The sequence below is a fragment of the Carcharodon carcharias genome, chromosome 15 (assembly GCF_017639515.1).
Source record: "Carcharodon carcharias isolate sCarCar2 chromosome 15, sCarCar2.pri, whole genome shotgun sequence".
Lineage (NCBI taxonomy): Eukaryota > Metazoa > Chordata > Chondrichthyes > Lamniformes > Lamnidae > Carcharodon > Carcharodon carcharias.
This window is the reverse complement of record NC_054481.1, coordinates 100,948,656-100,964,332: the sequence shown is the minus strand read 5'-3', so window position 1 is coordinate 100,964,332 and position 15,677 is coordinate 100,948,656. Positions and strand designations below refer to the sequence as shown.

Here is a 15,677-nt window from a genome sequence, read left to right as displayed (position 1 = left end):
TATCACCAGAGATTGAGACAGAGAGGTCAAGGAAGGGAAGGGAAGTGTCAGAGATGGACCACGTGAAAATGATGGAGGGGTGGAGATTGGAAGCAAAATTAATAAATTTTTCCAAGTCCTGACGAGAGCATGAAGCAGCACCAAAGTAATCATCGATGTACCGGAGAAAGAGTTGTGGAAGGGGGCCGGAGTAGGACTGCAACAAGGAATGTTCCACATACCCCATAAAGAGACAGGCATAGCTGGGGCCCATGCGGGTACCCATAGCCACACCTTTTATTTGGAGGAAGTGAGAGGAGTTGAAGGAGAAATTGTTCAGCGTGAGAACAAGTTCAGCCAGACGGAGGAGAGTAGTAGTGGATGGGGATTGTTCGGGCCTCTGTTCGAGGAAGAAGCTAAGGGCCCTCAGACCATCCTGGTGGGGGATGGAGGTGTAGAGGGATTGTACGTCCATGGTGAAGAGGAAGCGGTAGGGGCCAGGGAACTGGAAATTGTTGATGTGACGTAAGGTGTCAGAGGAATCACGGATGTAGGTGGGAAGGGACTGGACAAGGGGAGAGAGAAGGGAGTCAAGATAACGAGAAATGAGTTCTGTGGGGCAGGAGCAAGCTGAGACGATCGGTCTACCGGGGCTGTTCTGTTTGTGGATTTTGGGTAGGAGATAGAAGCGGGCCGTCCGAGGTTGGGCGACTATCAGGTTGGAAGCTGTGGGAGGGAGATCCCCAGAGGAGATGAGGTCAGTGACAGTCCTGGAAACAGTGGCTTGATGTTCAGTGGTGGGGTCATGGTCCAGGGAGAGGTAGGAGGAAGTGTCTGCGAGTTGACGCTCAGCCTCCGCGTGGTAGAGGTCAGTGTGCCAGACAACAACAGCACCACCCTTGTCAGCGGGTTTGATGACAATGTCAGGGTTGGACCTGAGAGAATGGAGTGCAGTAAGTTCAGAGAGAGACAGGTTAGAATGGGTGAGAGGAGCAGAGAAATTGAGACGACTAATGTCGCGCCGACAGTTCTCAATGAAAAGATCGAGAGAAGGTAAGAATCCAGAGGGAGGGGTCCAGGTGGAGGAAGAATATTGAAGATGGGTAAAAGGATCCGTTGAACTGGGAGAGGACTCCTGCCCAAAGAAGTGAGCCCGGAGACGAAGACGGCGGAAGAAGAGTTCAGTATCATGCCGAGCCCGAAATTCATTGAGGTGAGGGCGTAAGGGTATGAAACTAAGTCCTTTGCTGAGCACTGAACGTTCAGCATCGGAGAGGGGAAGGTCAGGGGGTATAGTGAATACACGGCTGGGGTTGGGACTGGAAGAAAGGGTGGGGACGGAGGGACAGGCAGGGGTGGAGGGTCCTAGATGGGTGTTGGTGTCGATGAGTTGTTGGAGCTTGAAACTGGAGGAACAACACCTCATCTTCCGACTAGGGACTTTACAGCCTTCCGGACTGAATATTGAATTCAACAACTTTAGGTCGTGAGCTCCCTCCCCCATCCCCACCCCCTTTCTGTTTCCCCCTTCCTCTTTTTTTCTTTTCCCAATAAATTATAAAGATTTTCCTTTTCCCACCTATTTCCATTATATAAAAAAAAAAATAAAAAAAAAAAATTAAAAAAAAAAACCCACTAAAGCTATACCTTGAGTGCCCTACCATCCATTCTTAATTAGCACATTCGTTTAGATAATATCACCAACTTTAACTTTAACACCTATGTGTTCTATTGTACTATTGTGGTTGACATCTTTTGATGATCTGCTTCTATCACTGCTTGTTTGTCCCTACAACCACACCAACCCCCTCCACCTCTCTGTCTCTTTATCTCTCCGCCCCCCACACACACACCTTAAACCAGCTTATATTTCAGCTCTTTCCTGGACTCAAACTCAAGTTCTGTCGAAGGGTCATGAGGACTCGAAACGTCAACTCTTTTCTTCTCCGCCGATGCTGCCAGACCTGCTGAGTTTTTCCATTATATTTTAAATGACTTGACCTGATGGTTGCGGCCTAGCATGTGCCCTATGAGGACTTCTTGTTAGGTTGGACAGGTTTTCCTGATTGCAGTGGGACCCATGGTAATCTTTCAGTGGGGGGCTTCAAACGGGCATAAGGCCTCATTATTTGCATAGGAAAAGGGTTGAGCTCCTGTTTTCGGTGTAAGTTTGCCAATTTTTAGGCCTTTATCAACATTGCGGGTGGAATACTTATGGCATGTGATGAACAGGCTCCCTGCCTGCTATTTGGAGACTTAGGAAAGTGTTTAGCCTTTAAAAAGTAGTCTAATCCCTAGGCCTTCGCTGTTTCATTCTGTGTTTGAGGGGTGAAGTATGTGTTTAAAAATTCTCTAATTCTTAATGTGATCTTGAAAACAAAACAGTATTTGAAAATATGTAGTTCAACCCACTCTCTCCAGAATAAAACTGCTGGACCAGGTGATTCCTTCTAATCTCACTTTTTCAGGAATGCCAATCCTACTATCTCCCAGTGACAGCACTACAGCATCCAGCTGCAAGTGGGAGTTTGTAGGACTGGCTGCGCATTTCCATTGTCTCAGATTATATTACAGTATTCTGTAGCCACCTCTATGTACACATTGTGGTTAAAAGCCATGCTTTTGTTGCTGCTTGGTATATTTCACACATCCACATTATATTAAGGCAGTTCGTGTTTTGGAGTCATTGCCTGAAAATCTGTGCTTTCCTTGGCTTTTGCTATCATGTTTCTGCTCCAGAGAATGAGACTGTGTTGAATGCTGTGGGTGGGACATTTTTTGGTGATGGTGTCCCCCAAGTGTCGGAAGTTCCTAAATACAGCATGCAGCAGAATTCCATCTGTGTGTGTTTGCGGGTGAAACCCAGGGAGCGATACAGGAGAATGCCATGAAAAGGGGAAGGGAAGGAGTGTGCTCTAGGATCTGAGGGAGGAGAAGGCTGCCAACATCGTAGGAGAGAGGAGTGCCAACGTGAGCTGTGGGGGAGGGTGTTGGGGTTGGTGCAGAGCTGTGATAATAAATTAATTTTAAAAAAATTAACAATTTGCATTAAGAACAAAGTTCACAAATATCTACAAGAAACAAAGACCGATCGCCACTGTGCCACAATCTCACACTGTATTTGTGATAGTTGGGTGTACCACCTGCCATTGTTAAGCCTGTCTCCTGTTTCACTTTCGTAGTTACAGGCCTATATTCAAGGTTGTTTTTCAAATGTCAGGCTTTGCTCTTAGGCTGTCCGCTTTTTGAAGTTGTTGGTCAGCTCCTGTCAATGTTTTAGGCTGACTTGTGCTTTCCCTCACTAGTGAAGCACAGTGGATGGGTTCCTGAGCAGTTGCTCACTTTGCACTCTCCGTGTTATTGCTGCGATGCCAGAGATTTACACTGGAGTCCAGCAGCAACATCACAGGGTCTCGTATTCAGTTATGTTGCTGCTTTGACTGTAAGGTGAGATGCTGTGCACTCCAGCTGAAACCTATATTCTTACTGACTGGAGTGCAATGCATCCCTTGCCCCAATGTTTCTTGAATAATTGGCAGCACTTAATGTGCTCCTTAACCTCTTGCCTGTCAGTGCCAAAGATGGAAAAATGGGATGAAGGTGGCACTGAAGAATAAATAATCAAACTAACAATGTACTGAGAAAGGCTGTGGCACGAGGCATAGGCCAGGATTTTCCGTGTCTGCTGGCATCAGGCGTGTTCGGTGGCATGAGCAGACAGCATGGCGTGATTGGTTTCACGACGGTGTGAAACCAGTTCGCAATCGTCTGCTCAGCCCGCCAATGGCAGGTCGCGTTCCCCACCATCGGATGTCAGGAACCTCATTGTAATACATCAGTATATCATTACTAGGCCTGCCCGCCGGAATTGTCCCCCTCCGCTGGGTCATCCGTCCAGATTGGCGGGAAAACACGCTGACATGTTTCACAACAAATAAGCGATGTGCACCTGGTGGGCTGCATTTCACTCGGGATTTCAAGGTTTGTTTGCTTACCTTGCTCCGGGCAGCAATCGCAGTCATCAGCGCCAGGCTTCACCGACAACACCACATCACTTTTAGGGGTGCTCATGGGCAGGTCTCTACCTACCAGATCAGCCACATATGGGTGGCTTTTCAATGGCTGCAAGGCTAGGGCTTGCCTGGGGAAAGGGGAGAAGTGGCCTCAGGCAAGGGTAGGGGTGCAGGATGAGTGCTGTACTGGGGAAGGAGGGTATCCCAGGGTGTGTGTGAGGGGCACATGTTGATCTGTGCAAGTGGCCTCAAGATGGTGAGGGCTGAGGAGGCAGTCTCCAGAGGAGGTGAGGCCAGATGGACATGTGAGGGTGTGTGTGTGAGAATGGGTGGTGCTGCCCCTTGAGCTGGCAGTGAGTGAGTTGCCAGCGAATGTGTGATGGGTTGAATGTGTGAGTTTAGCGTGCTGGTTGCCTTACCCTGGCTGCACGGATGAGATTATTCATCCTCTTTCTGCATTGGATGGCCAACCTCTTCTGTGCAGCATTGGCACTGATCACCACTGCCATCGCCTACCAAGCTGGAGTGGTAATGTAGCTGCCCCTCCTGCGGCCAGAGCAGGGATAGAAGATATCATAGCAGGCCTCCACGCCGTCCAAAAGGTGCTCGAGAGCTGCAGTCTCCTTGCTTTTCAGGGTGAATCAGAGCCCGCCCGCCATGGAAACAGCGTGTTTCCCGGGAGTGCATAGATAATGTAGCCTGTCTGGGATGACACAGCGTGAAAACCCGCCATTGCGGCCGGAGGGTAAAATGACCTTTTACCCGCCCGTTACTACACTTACCGCAAATCTGGGACGATTCCACCCATAATGCATTTCAATAAATGCCACAGAAATACCCATTTCTTAAGCCTGATGAATTAAATTAAAAAGTAAGTCCAAGCCACTATCCTCTCCACTTTACACAATTACTTAAATACCATCTATTCCTATCTTTTGTTGGAGACCTGTATTATCCTCAACAACTATAAATAAATATTCAGTATGAAATTCAGACCAATTTCAGGACCTTTGTGTAGTAATTGAAGGCTGTTGGTGAAATTTTCCACAGCAGTTTCTCTTTTGTGCTTCTGGTTTGTGTTTGACATGTGGGCTCGAAACTTCTCCTGATCCTAAGTGGTCTCCCTTGTGGGAGAAAGACCTGCTCCAGCTGGCTGGACAGTTCCATTGACTGCCTCCTGTCATTGTGTGATCACAACTCCCATGTGATGTGCACTGCAACATCGCTGTACCTAAATCAGCCTTATCAGGTCCTGTGACTGGCTGTACCCCTTTTTGTCACATTTATTGACCCTTGTAGAGAGGGATGCTTGACAGGCTGGTTGTGAAATTGCCTCGAGGCTCAGCTGTTGTATATTTTATACATTTCTCAGCAATACAGAGATGACACTAGCTTCTAAGTGTGCAACAGGCTTATTTACAAGAGTTTTAAAATCTCTGCAATCACAAAACATCTGCACTCTTACTTGCAGCTCAGCTTCTCGTAGCTTCTGTGGTGTCTGTGTCATTTGCTTTGAGTCCACACCCAGACTTAACCAATCAAGCACAGTTAGCCTGGATCAGTTACCAGACTTGGTTAATCAAACACAGAACAACTGAACACTACAGCAGCTTCTGAGTCATTCCTGCTTCAAAGGGATATCTTTGCTGCTGGACACTGATCAGCAGAGGTTTGAACAGATATGAAATCTGATTCCCTGCTTCAAGGTTGTCGCTATCTGATTTTTATTTCAGCATGTTAAAGCCAAGCGAAACAGCATTATTAATATAGGAGTCCTAGGCCACGAAAAGCAGCAGAGTGGTCATTCGTGACAGATTGTGCCCGGGATCATTGTAACTGAGGGCTGTTTCTAATGTGACTGGAATCGTCATATTCCTCATTGAGGACTGTGGGGCAGACAACAGTTAGTCATGGGTGGGTACATCTGGGTCATGGACCTTTTGATGCACCCAGCTCATGCAGTGTATTCTACACAAACACAAGCGTAGATGGTTTCACTCAGTGGGTAGAAACTTGTCCTTAGCAGGCCCTGTGAGGTCTCTGGACCCCAGAGCCTGTGTACAGGGCGGGAACGTTGAACAACCACCAACACATGTTGCTCTTTGCCCATTCCCTGTAAAGTGCTCAGGGCAGAATGTAATGCCCTCCACCAAGGCAAATTTGGAGGTGGGAGGCATTTAATCAGGTAAGAGGGTGGCAGATGTGAACCCTGCTATCTACTCGCCTCTGCCCTGATTAAGTCTGGGGTGGGAAGGCTCATCAACGGCCTTCTTGCCGCGGTGCCAATTGCAGCCCTTAAGTGGGCGATTAATACCCACTTAAAGGCTTGATCCTGTTGCTGCTGGTATTTGACCAGCTGCGGGCGGGGCAATTGCCACACAGGAAGCCCGAAAAGCAAACCCTATCGTGTTTGTTTGCCAAGCTCCAGGTGCGGTTTGGGGGTGGGGGGGGTCTCCTGTTGAAAGACCTGATCGAGGGTCCCAGCATCCAGAAAGTTCGGGGGAGTGGGTGGCACTGAGAGCCACCACACTGCCTTTGCTTCTAACCTCTCCTCCCCATCCTTGTGACCCCAATCCCTCGCTCACTCAGTTGTGGCCTGGGTCCCTCGCTGATCCTGGACCTTTGGTAGCTGCATTATTGGCAGTTATTGGCTGTCCTGTGGTGCTATCTGCATGAAGAGCTGTCAGGCTCTGATTGGCTGGCAGCTCTTTGGGAGAGTGGCGGTGATTGCTACCCTGAGCCCTTGATCCCAGAGAAGACCCACCGCTGGCCCCTTAAATTTCTGGTTGGCAATTAATATGGTGGTGCTCTCGCCGGCTCTTCAGCTGATGGGCAAGGCCCCCAAAGCTTGAATTAAATTCTGCCCTCAGTTTGTAACCTCCTCCACCTCCCTATGCAGGATCTGCAGGATTTGTGTACCTGTGCTGGTGCTTGACTGAGACCATGATAGTGGTACAGGGTGTTGTGAAGGTGCTGGTTTGCTTTGGGTCAGTACCTGTGGCTACAGTCTGTTCTTCCATTACTAATGAAGCAGAAAGGAACAAAATGTCAAAATTCAGTTTCAAATAATCATCCTTAAGAGCTGTTCCCAACGGGCAAGACTCTACCAGTTGACTCTGTGGAAGTCAGTCAGTAGGATATGAAGTTATGATACTGGCTCTGAGCTTGGGGGATGTGGTAAAGTGGAGTACCATGTACCGTTCATAGAATGCAAGTGGACTAACCATGTGACAGTACTGACCAATCACTGTGCAGCATAGGCTACTGGTTAACTGTAAGTCTAGGGCTGGAGGTGGTTGTGGGAACACGCAAGGATATAGCGCTCTGCTTCTGTTGCAAAAAACAATCACAGTTTGTTCTTATGTAGGTCTCTCTATTATTGATAGCGAGCATCAACTACCTAGTGTGTATGAAGGCATGCAATTCGAGTTTACTTGACTAGTGAACTCATAGGCTCAAGACATAAAAGGTGATAAGCTTCAGGTTGATCTGTTCATTAATCCCGTGATGATATCTCAGCTTCTCTGAAAGAATCTAATAACTTAAATTGCTATGGACCACCTCCTGTTTCATGTTTGTCATTACAGGACAAGATGGTATTTGATTGGCAATCTGCAGAACAGGATGGGCATTGAAACTATTTTGAACCAGTGCCCAATGCCAAGAGCACACTGCATGAGGCAAAATAAGGACACTTTATTCAGAGACTTCAACACAAAATCCAGGCTGACACCTCAGTGCAGTACTTGGGGAGCGCTGCACAGTTGGAGGCTTTGACTTTTGGATGAAATGTTAAACTGAGGCCCTCGCCTGCCGTTCCAGGTGGGCATAAAAGATCCACTGTGTATCCTGCTAACACATGATGACCGCCGATTCCTGTCTGCGCGTGCGCATTTGTTTGCGCATGCGCAGAAAACCAGATCCACTGTGCCTTCCGCCAATGCAGGATGGCCATGCAAGATGGCCACCGATACCTGTCTGCACGTGCTCACTTGTCCGCGCGTGCACAGTAAACCAATTACATCATTGGCCTGAGACACAGTGCCAGCAAAACCCATCTTTAATCAAAACTAAAACTAAAAGCTAAACAATTTGAGTCCGGAAACTATAATTGTATTCAAATCTCTTAGAACCTGAATTTATAGATTCCGCTTTTAATAAACCTCTGTGTTATATCAGGTTCTTTACCATCTGGTTATGTATGAACTTTCCAGATAACCTAGAGTTAAGCCAACACAACATTATATGCTGAATCTGAGGATTGTCTATTCAGTGTCTGAAGGCTTTCATATTGATTTGTAAGTGTTTTTGAATTGTTTCATACAAAAGTACATTAATGCTTTAATATTTAGAAAACAATGAGATTACATAGAGATTTGCTACTTTATCAGATGGATGACCACTATCATTTTAATTTAAAAATACACTACATTCATTTATTTTTGATCACAAACAAAAATCTTAGGCCTGTGAGTATCTAAGGAACCGAGAAGTATAATTGGTATGAATTCTGATCTCCATTGCACGCAGCGATGTCAGAGTAAAATGGTACAACTGTGCATGCAGCGCATTGGCAGCAAAGAGATCCCATGATATTATTTTGAACAAGAGCAGGAAAGTTCTGCTGCCCTGGCCAATATTTATCCTTCAACCAACATCAGTAAAACTGATTACCTGGTCATTATCAGATTGCTGTTTGTGGGAACTAGTTTTGTGTAAATTGGTTACAATAATTATTATATTTCATAAGTACCTCATTGTCTGTAACATCCTTTGGGGTCTTCTGAGGCAATGAAAGGGGCTATATAAATACAAGTCTTTATATTTTTCATGTTGCACAATATGAAATGAGGATACGTACTCCTTGTGTGAAGTCCTTTTAAGAACTGGTGCTGTGCCAACCTGCCCTTTGTAGTTAGCGCACATCATGCACGTCCGCAGTTAAACAAAGCATATCTAGACTTGGCTCTGTCGTGACAGGACTGCAGCTAGGTAATCTGGTCTCCCTGCTTAATGTCGTTCAGCGCTAAATGATTAAATTATTGGGCCGTAGTATTTGTTTTTAACGTTTGCATATAGGCTGGTGCTTGTCATGTAACAAAATAATTAGTTTGCATAACCAATATCTTGAGGACCAACTTCTTTTCCATGATGTCTTTCCAGCCCTTGTTGGGCAGTGGACACCGCATTTGCCCTTTCAGTCACCTCCTTTCTTGTCTTCTTGGTGTTTTGGGAGAGACAGGCTCACTTTAGTTTCCTCCTCTCTCTGGCTCTTCCCAGCAAGACACCAGGCCAGCAAACCCTGGCATTCCTTACACTGCTGCCCGCTGCTCTAAGCAGTTTCTGGTTGGTTAACACCTGTCCCATTTTTGTCCTCTCCGATGTGTTTGCTGCTGTTTATGTAGCTGTGAAATGCAATTAGAAGCTGATCATCTGTACTATTGACTTTGCCGCTTCATCTAATGATCCGTTGTGCACATATTTAAGCATGTCTATCAAATTCTGGAATAATCTATATTAAACAGCCTTCTTTATGACCTTGAAAAAGTAATGTCAGAAAACTACTGAGGAAGAGACCCAAAGCAATTTCTTAACCAAAGGGTTAGTGTCTCACTTAAGGGGAGGCGGTAGGTGAAATTGCATTTGTTTGACTTTGCAGCATCCTGTCAGGATCAGAAACTCCCAATCCAACTTCCCTTGACAATATTGTTTGTCTGCCAATCAAACCTATTTACATTTTTTAATTGCAGAGGGAGCTGAAGGATCAATATGACGTTTTGCAGGACAGCGAGCACGGGCATGTGAAGGCCCTACAGCTATTGAAACGCCAGCTGTCCGAGACAAAGGTAAGCCTTTCAAGAATACATTTTTACTTCCAATTTTCTTCCGTCCTCTCTTGAGGCTCTAGGCCTCCGCTGTGCCAGCAATTCCAATCACATCTGTCCTCTCAATAGGAGGCAATTTATTGCAGAGTTACATATGGACTGTCTTGCAAACTCACCTCAGGTAAAGAGAGAACTTGTATTTATACAGCAACTTATTATGTGCTGAAGACATGGCAAAGAATTTCACACCAGTTGAATTACTTTTTATGATGGATAACCATTGCTAGTTTGTAGGCAAGCTTGGCAGCTAAACTGTGCTCACAAAATCCTGCAAATTGCAAACAAAATAGGAACAGGAGGAGGCCATTCAGCCCTCAAGCCTGTTCAGCTACTTAAATAGATCATGGCTGATGTGTACTCCAAATTCATTTGCCTGTCCTTGACACACACATCCTTTGATACACTTAACTAAGTGTCAGCCGTGGATCAGTGCTTTCACGTATATCTCTAAATTGGAAGGTCCAGAGCACAAAATCTCCGTTGATGTTGCAGCATAGCACTGAGTATCACACTTGTCGGCAGTACTGGCTTTCATTTGAGGCGTTAAACCAGGGTCCTGTCTGTCCTCGCAGATGGACATAAATGATCCCCGAGCACTATTTTGCAATGGAGTTCTCCCCAGCTTTTTGATCATCGTATAACCATCAACCAAGGACATTTAGAAAAGATTATCTGGTCATTATTTTATTGCAGTTTGTGGGACTTTGCTGTGTCTTTCAAGAAGTACAAGAGTGGCCGTGCTTCAAAAGTACCTCTTCTGAAGGGGACGATTCTGCATTGGATGGAGTTCCACAGACACTGGTTCCCATCTGGTACCTTGCTCAAGTGTTTGTCTGGATCCAGGCATAAAGAATAATGGGTCCCAGCAGGGTATCCAAGTGTTCTGGGGTAGGATCACAACCAAGCCCTATCGCTCCTCAGGGCATTCCCTCTATCACTCCTCCCTCCCCTCGCTCCAAAACCCCACACTAGTGAATATAGGGGCTAGTGAGTGCTTAGGCTCTGGAATGCACTGCCTGAGAGGGTGGTGGAGGCTGATTCAACTGTGGCTTTCAGAAGGGAATTGGATAACCATCTGAAGAAGAAAAATTTGCAGGTTTATAGGGGAAATGGTAGGGAGTGGGACTAGCTGAGTTACTCTTACAGAGAGCCGGCACAGACACAATGGGCTGAATGGTCTCCTTCTGTGTTGGTAACCATTCCATATTGTCAAAAAGGCTTGTCTACAATAATTGACCAACCTTGCATATGCAGAATGAAGTAGGATTGCTAGTCTCCATGGTTTGATTTGATAGATTTTTTTCTTAGATAAGGCATTTGGGTCAAAGGCGGGTAACTGGAGTTAAGATACAGCCAGCCATGATCTAATTGAATGGTCTGTGCTCATGTTTTCCTATTTTCTGATATGGTGCTTTCATGAAAAGAGAATGTAGCAATGGGGAAATGGTTACTACATAGACAGAATCTGGGGAAGTGCTACCTAGCGTACTGTACGATCAGTTCAAAATATTTGTTGGTAAAGAGATTGAATTGGACTTTGGGAAATTGGAATAGTATGGATCAGTATATAACAGTTGCCACTGAGGGAGAGAGAGAGTACTGGGATCAGGTTAATTATTCTAGATAAAAGCAAAATATTGCGGATGCTGGAAATCTGAAACAAAAACAAAAAATGCTGGAAAAACTCTGAAGAAGGGTCATGTGGACTCAAAATGTTAACTCTACTTCTCTCTCCACTTATGCTGCTAGACCTGCTGAGTTTTTCCAGCATTTTCTGTTAATTATTCTAGAATCTAAGTTTTTTTTTGTGTATGTGTGCTTTCCTGACCTTACAATTTATTCCCCTCCAGCAGGTGCTGGCACACAGTTTAATGAGTACCCAGTGGTCAGTCTTTATTCGTGAACTATGGCAGGCTAAAAACAACTGAACCCAAACATATCCTCAACCATAGTCTGCAACACGTACTGTCCAGTAGGGATCACCGAATAGTGACCAGGAGCAGGATCCCTGGGTGATTTTCCTCTTTATTCCTTGCGTAGATGTACTGAGGCCAATTATAGTGCCCCAACAGCTCAACTGAAATCCACTGACTCAATAAAGACCATGGATTAAAGTCAGGACTTCCAGGTGTTTATGACTCACTTATATACTGACTGTACTACCGAACCACGGGCCAGCTAGGATGTCAAGTTTATACAAGAGCCAAATTAATTTTGATTTTTTTTTCCATGTAACTGCTGTCTATCTCTTGTTGGGGCAAGTCTTTGTGAGTGGTAGCAGTGACTTGGAGCAGAAGGCTCGATTCCTGCACATTGTGCTCTCAGTTTAATACCTTCAGAGTCTGTTCTGTTTCCGGCCCACTCTGTGTGCGCGCGCAATATCTACACCATGGGCAGTCCCAGAAGGTTTGTTTCTTTGCTTGACTCTCTTGTCATCTCATGAGGAGGGGGCTGACACACGGCTATGGCAGACAGGTGCCTCCTGCAGCTGGTTGCTAGGAGGTTCTAGTCACCTTTTCTGATTTTTTTTCTCCATTCCTCCCTCCCTGCCCCACCTTTCTGTGGGAACAGATGATGGGCTTTACATGGTGTCTCCTTACAGTTCAGATTGTCATTTGTGCAGAGCAGAATCCAGAGTCTCTCTATTACTGTCTCCCACCATGTTGGCTATCATTCAGGGTCTACTTAAATCATGCAGAAGTTGAGCATTTTTCACATGTCTGTCACGGCATAAATAGCAAAATTTGTGGATATTATTCTCCTTGAAGCAAAGGAGGTTGAGGGGAGATTTGATAAGAGGTGTACAAGACTATGACAGATTTAGATAAGATAGGCAAGGAAAAACTATTCCCATTAGCTGAGGCACAAGGACAAGGGGACACAGATTTAAGGTTTCGGCAGGAGGTTCTAGGGGATGGCGCACAGTGAGCGGTAATGACCTGGAACTCGCGGTCTACAAGGGTGGTGGGAGCAGGGATGATCAATGATTTCAAAAGTAGATTGAATCACAGAATCTTTACAATGCAGGAGGAGGCCATTCGGCCCATATGGTCTGCACTGGCTCTCTGGAAGAGCATTCTACTTAGTTCCACTCGCCTGCCTTATCCCCATAACCTTGCACATTCTTTCTTTTCAGATAGCAATCCAATTCCTTTTTGAATACATTGATCAAACCTGCCTCTCCCACCCTTTCAGGAAGTTTGTTCCAGACTCTAACCACCTGCTGAATATGCTCACATAATTTTTACTCCTTTTGCCAATTAGTTTGAATCTGTGTCCTCCAATTCTTGGGGCTCCCTTGAGTGGGAACAGTTACTCTCTATTTACCCTGTCCATGCCCCTCAGGATCTTGAATACCTTTAACAAGTCTCCTCTCAGCCTTCTTTTCTCCAATGAAAACAGTCCCAATCTATCCTCATAGCTACAGTTCTTCATCCCTGGAATCATTCTTGTGAATCTCCTTTGCACTGTCTCCAATGCCTTCACATCTTTCCTCATGTATGGTGCCCAGAACTGGACTGGATGGACCTTTAGGGAAATAAACTTACAGGGTTATGGGGATGTTGTGGGTGGATGTGATTGACTATACACGTGCGGTACAGAGAGCTAGCATGGACTCAATGGATTTATTGGCTGCTTTCTATACCATTATGACTCTTATGACCCATACCTATCTCTGTTCCGAGCTGGCCTTTGAATAAACTTTTAACAGTAGCTATAGCTTCTTTTAGTATACCTCTTCATCTTTAATTCTGCTGGATAGCCATTGTGATAACAGCTTTTAGAGGGGGAATGTTTAGAATAATCAGTCGACAGATATAACTATAAGACTCCTCGCGGCCAGCTCCAATTATGGCAATATGAGATTCTGGGCTGGTGCGTGCCTAGAGTTTGATCAGAGCTTTGTTGATGTTTCTTGGTCTAGATTTTTCTTCTGCTTTTTATTTTGCTCAGTCTTCTGCAAAGAGTCTTCGAGCGACCATTGCGGAAGCCTTTGACCGCCTGCACCGTTTCTTGAAGGAGAAACAGAAGTCAATGCTGGAAGAGTTGGAGACTGACACAGCCCGCACCCTGAATGACATTGAGCAGAAGATCCAACGCTACAGCCACCAGCTGCGCGAGGTGCAGGAGGGAATGCAGATCCTGCAGGAGAAGCTTGTCGAGGCAGACAAGCTGCTCTTTCTAGAAGGCATCAACACTACTTTGGAGAGGTAGGGTCTACATTAACCATTAAATTGCTCCAGTAAAATGTTTGCATGTCCTGCTTGTGTCTTAACATTCCATTTCCTTTATCTCGGTATTATACAGACCATCATGTTGAAGGCACACTTCCGCTCAATTTCCTGCTTGAGAGGCATTCCCAGGGATGCTGCATTGAACTGCTCGATGGAATGATAGACACAGACCTCTGCCTGTGATTCCCCATGCAGTGCCCTTCTAATTTTACTCTGGACAATTACCAAATGAAGGGCAGAGATTATCCAACCTGTAGAGTAACTAGAAGGGCACTCATTCCATTTTAATAGAACCTCTATGGATGCTGGGAAAACCTCCCATCTATGCCAACCCAGAAAACTAACAAAAACTGACCAACAGCTTCCAAATAAAAACCAAAAGCTGACAAGTGAAGAATATCTATGATAATAACCCCCTGACATGAGGAAGTTGCATGGGCTTTATGACTTAACCTGTTGGCGCACAAAATATTTCTTCACTTGTACAAAAGAGGGGTTTTAAAAAAAAGCTTAAGTACATGAAAGTCAGAAGGGGGTAAATCCAAATGTTCCAGTCACAAAATTAGTGGTACAGTGATCCCAAAAACCAGTTTACCTAGAAAATGTTGAACTTTGCCTTGAAAATTCCCCCATCCCACTTTATTTTAATCAATCAGGCTGGAACTGAAGGTTTTGAACCTTCAGCGATTATATTGATATTCAACAGACCGTCACTTCCCCACTACCCAATGTCTCTTTCCCACTTTCAACCCTCCATTCTAGATCAGAGGCAATTCACCCCCTGCAGAGACAGTTCACGGAGATGCCTTTGATGGAGACACTCTCTTGCCTCTTTTAATTGTTCCAATTCATACTGTCTGCTGCTGGGTGCTTTTTAGCAGCCTGTTAACAATTGTTGGTTCTCAATATTGTCTATTCTTTGGCATTCAAAGCAATTCAAAATTTTAACAGACCCTGCCCTGCTTTGCTGAGTGCTTTACATCACTTAATTCAAATTATTGGTTAATTTAAAAAAAATGACTGGATTATGAGCAGTAAGTTTTAGGGGGGAAACAGGCAACCTGAATGACTGACTGTACACAGTGCTTCCCATACTGTCACAATCATTTTCTTCAAACAGTCTTGGTTGGTGACAGTGGAAGTGGAGATCAGCGCTGGCACTATTTCCATCTCCTTGAAGTGGAAGGTTTGAAATTTGGTCACCTTGGCTGCTTGCTGCCTTCTGCTTTGCTTATGCTGTGTCCTAGTAATCCAGCTAACGGGACTGGTCCTCCACAATTTACTCAATTAGGGAGCTGTGGCTCAGTGTTAGTCGACAGGACTTTTCTTCTCATGGAGTTGGTGGTACTTAAGTTGCCCCATTTAATCAGTAGCTTCCTTGAGTTGCATTGTCTGAAGTTAGTGTGTTAATTTGTGTGATGCTACTTTAAGAGGGAGGGATTGTGGATAGTGAGTGATACCAAGGCAGCCTTCCAGTAGGTCCCCAATGATCCCTCTCCTACCCATCAGGCACATGAGCCAGAGGCCTGTGTTTATTCTGACTGTTAACTATATACGAAGCGACC

General features: G+C 45.3%; 1 protein-coding gene across 1 annotated transcript in view; it reads left to right on the top strand.

Annotated features, from left to right (window-relative positions):
• trim62.1 (tripartite motif containing 62, tandem duplicate 1) overlaps positions 1–15,677 on the top strand; it is an 84,307-nt gene that overhangs the window by 58,387 nt on the left and 10,243 nt on the right. Inside the window, exons 2-3 of the mRNA XM_041207222.1 lie at positions 9,743–9,838; positions 13,832–14,088. Of these exons, the coding sequence (XP_041063156.1) occupies positions 9,743–9,838; positions 13,832–14,088 (353 nt within the window). The remainder of the gene's footprint in view (positions 1–9,742; positions 9,839–13,831; positions 14,089–15,677) is intronic.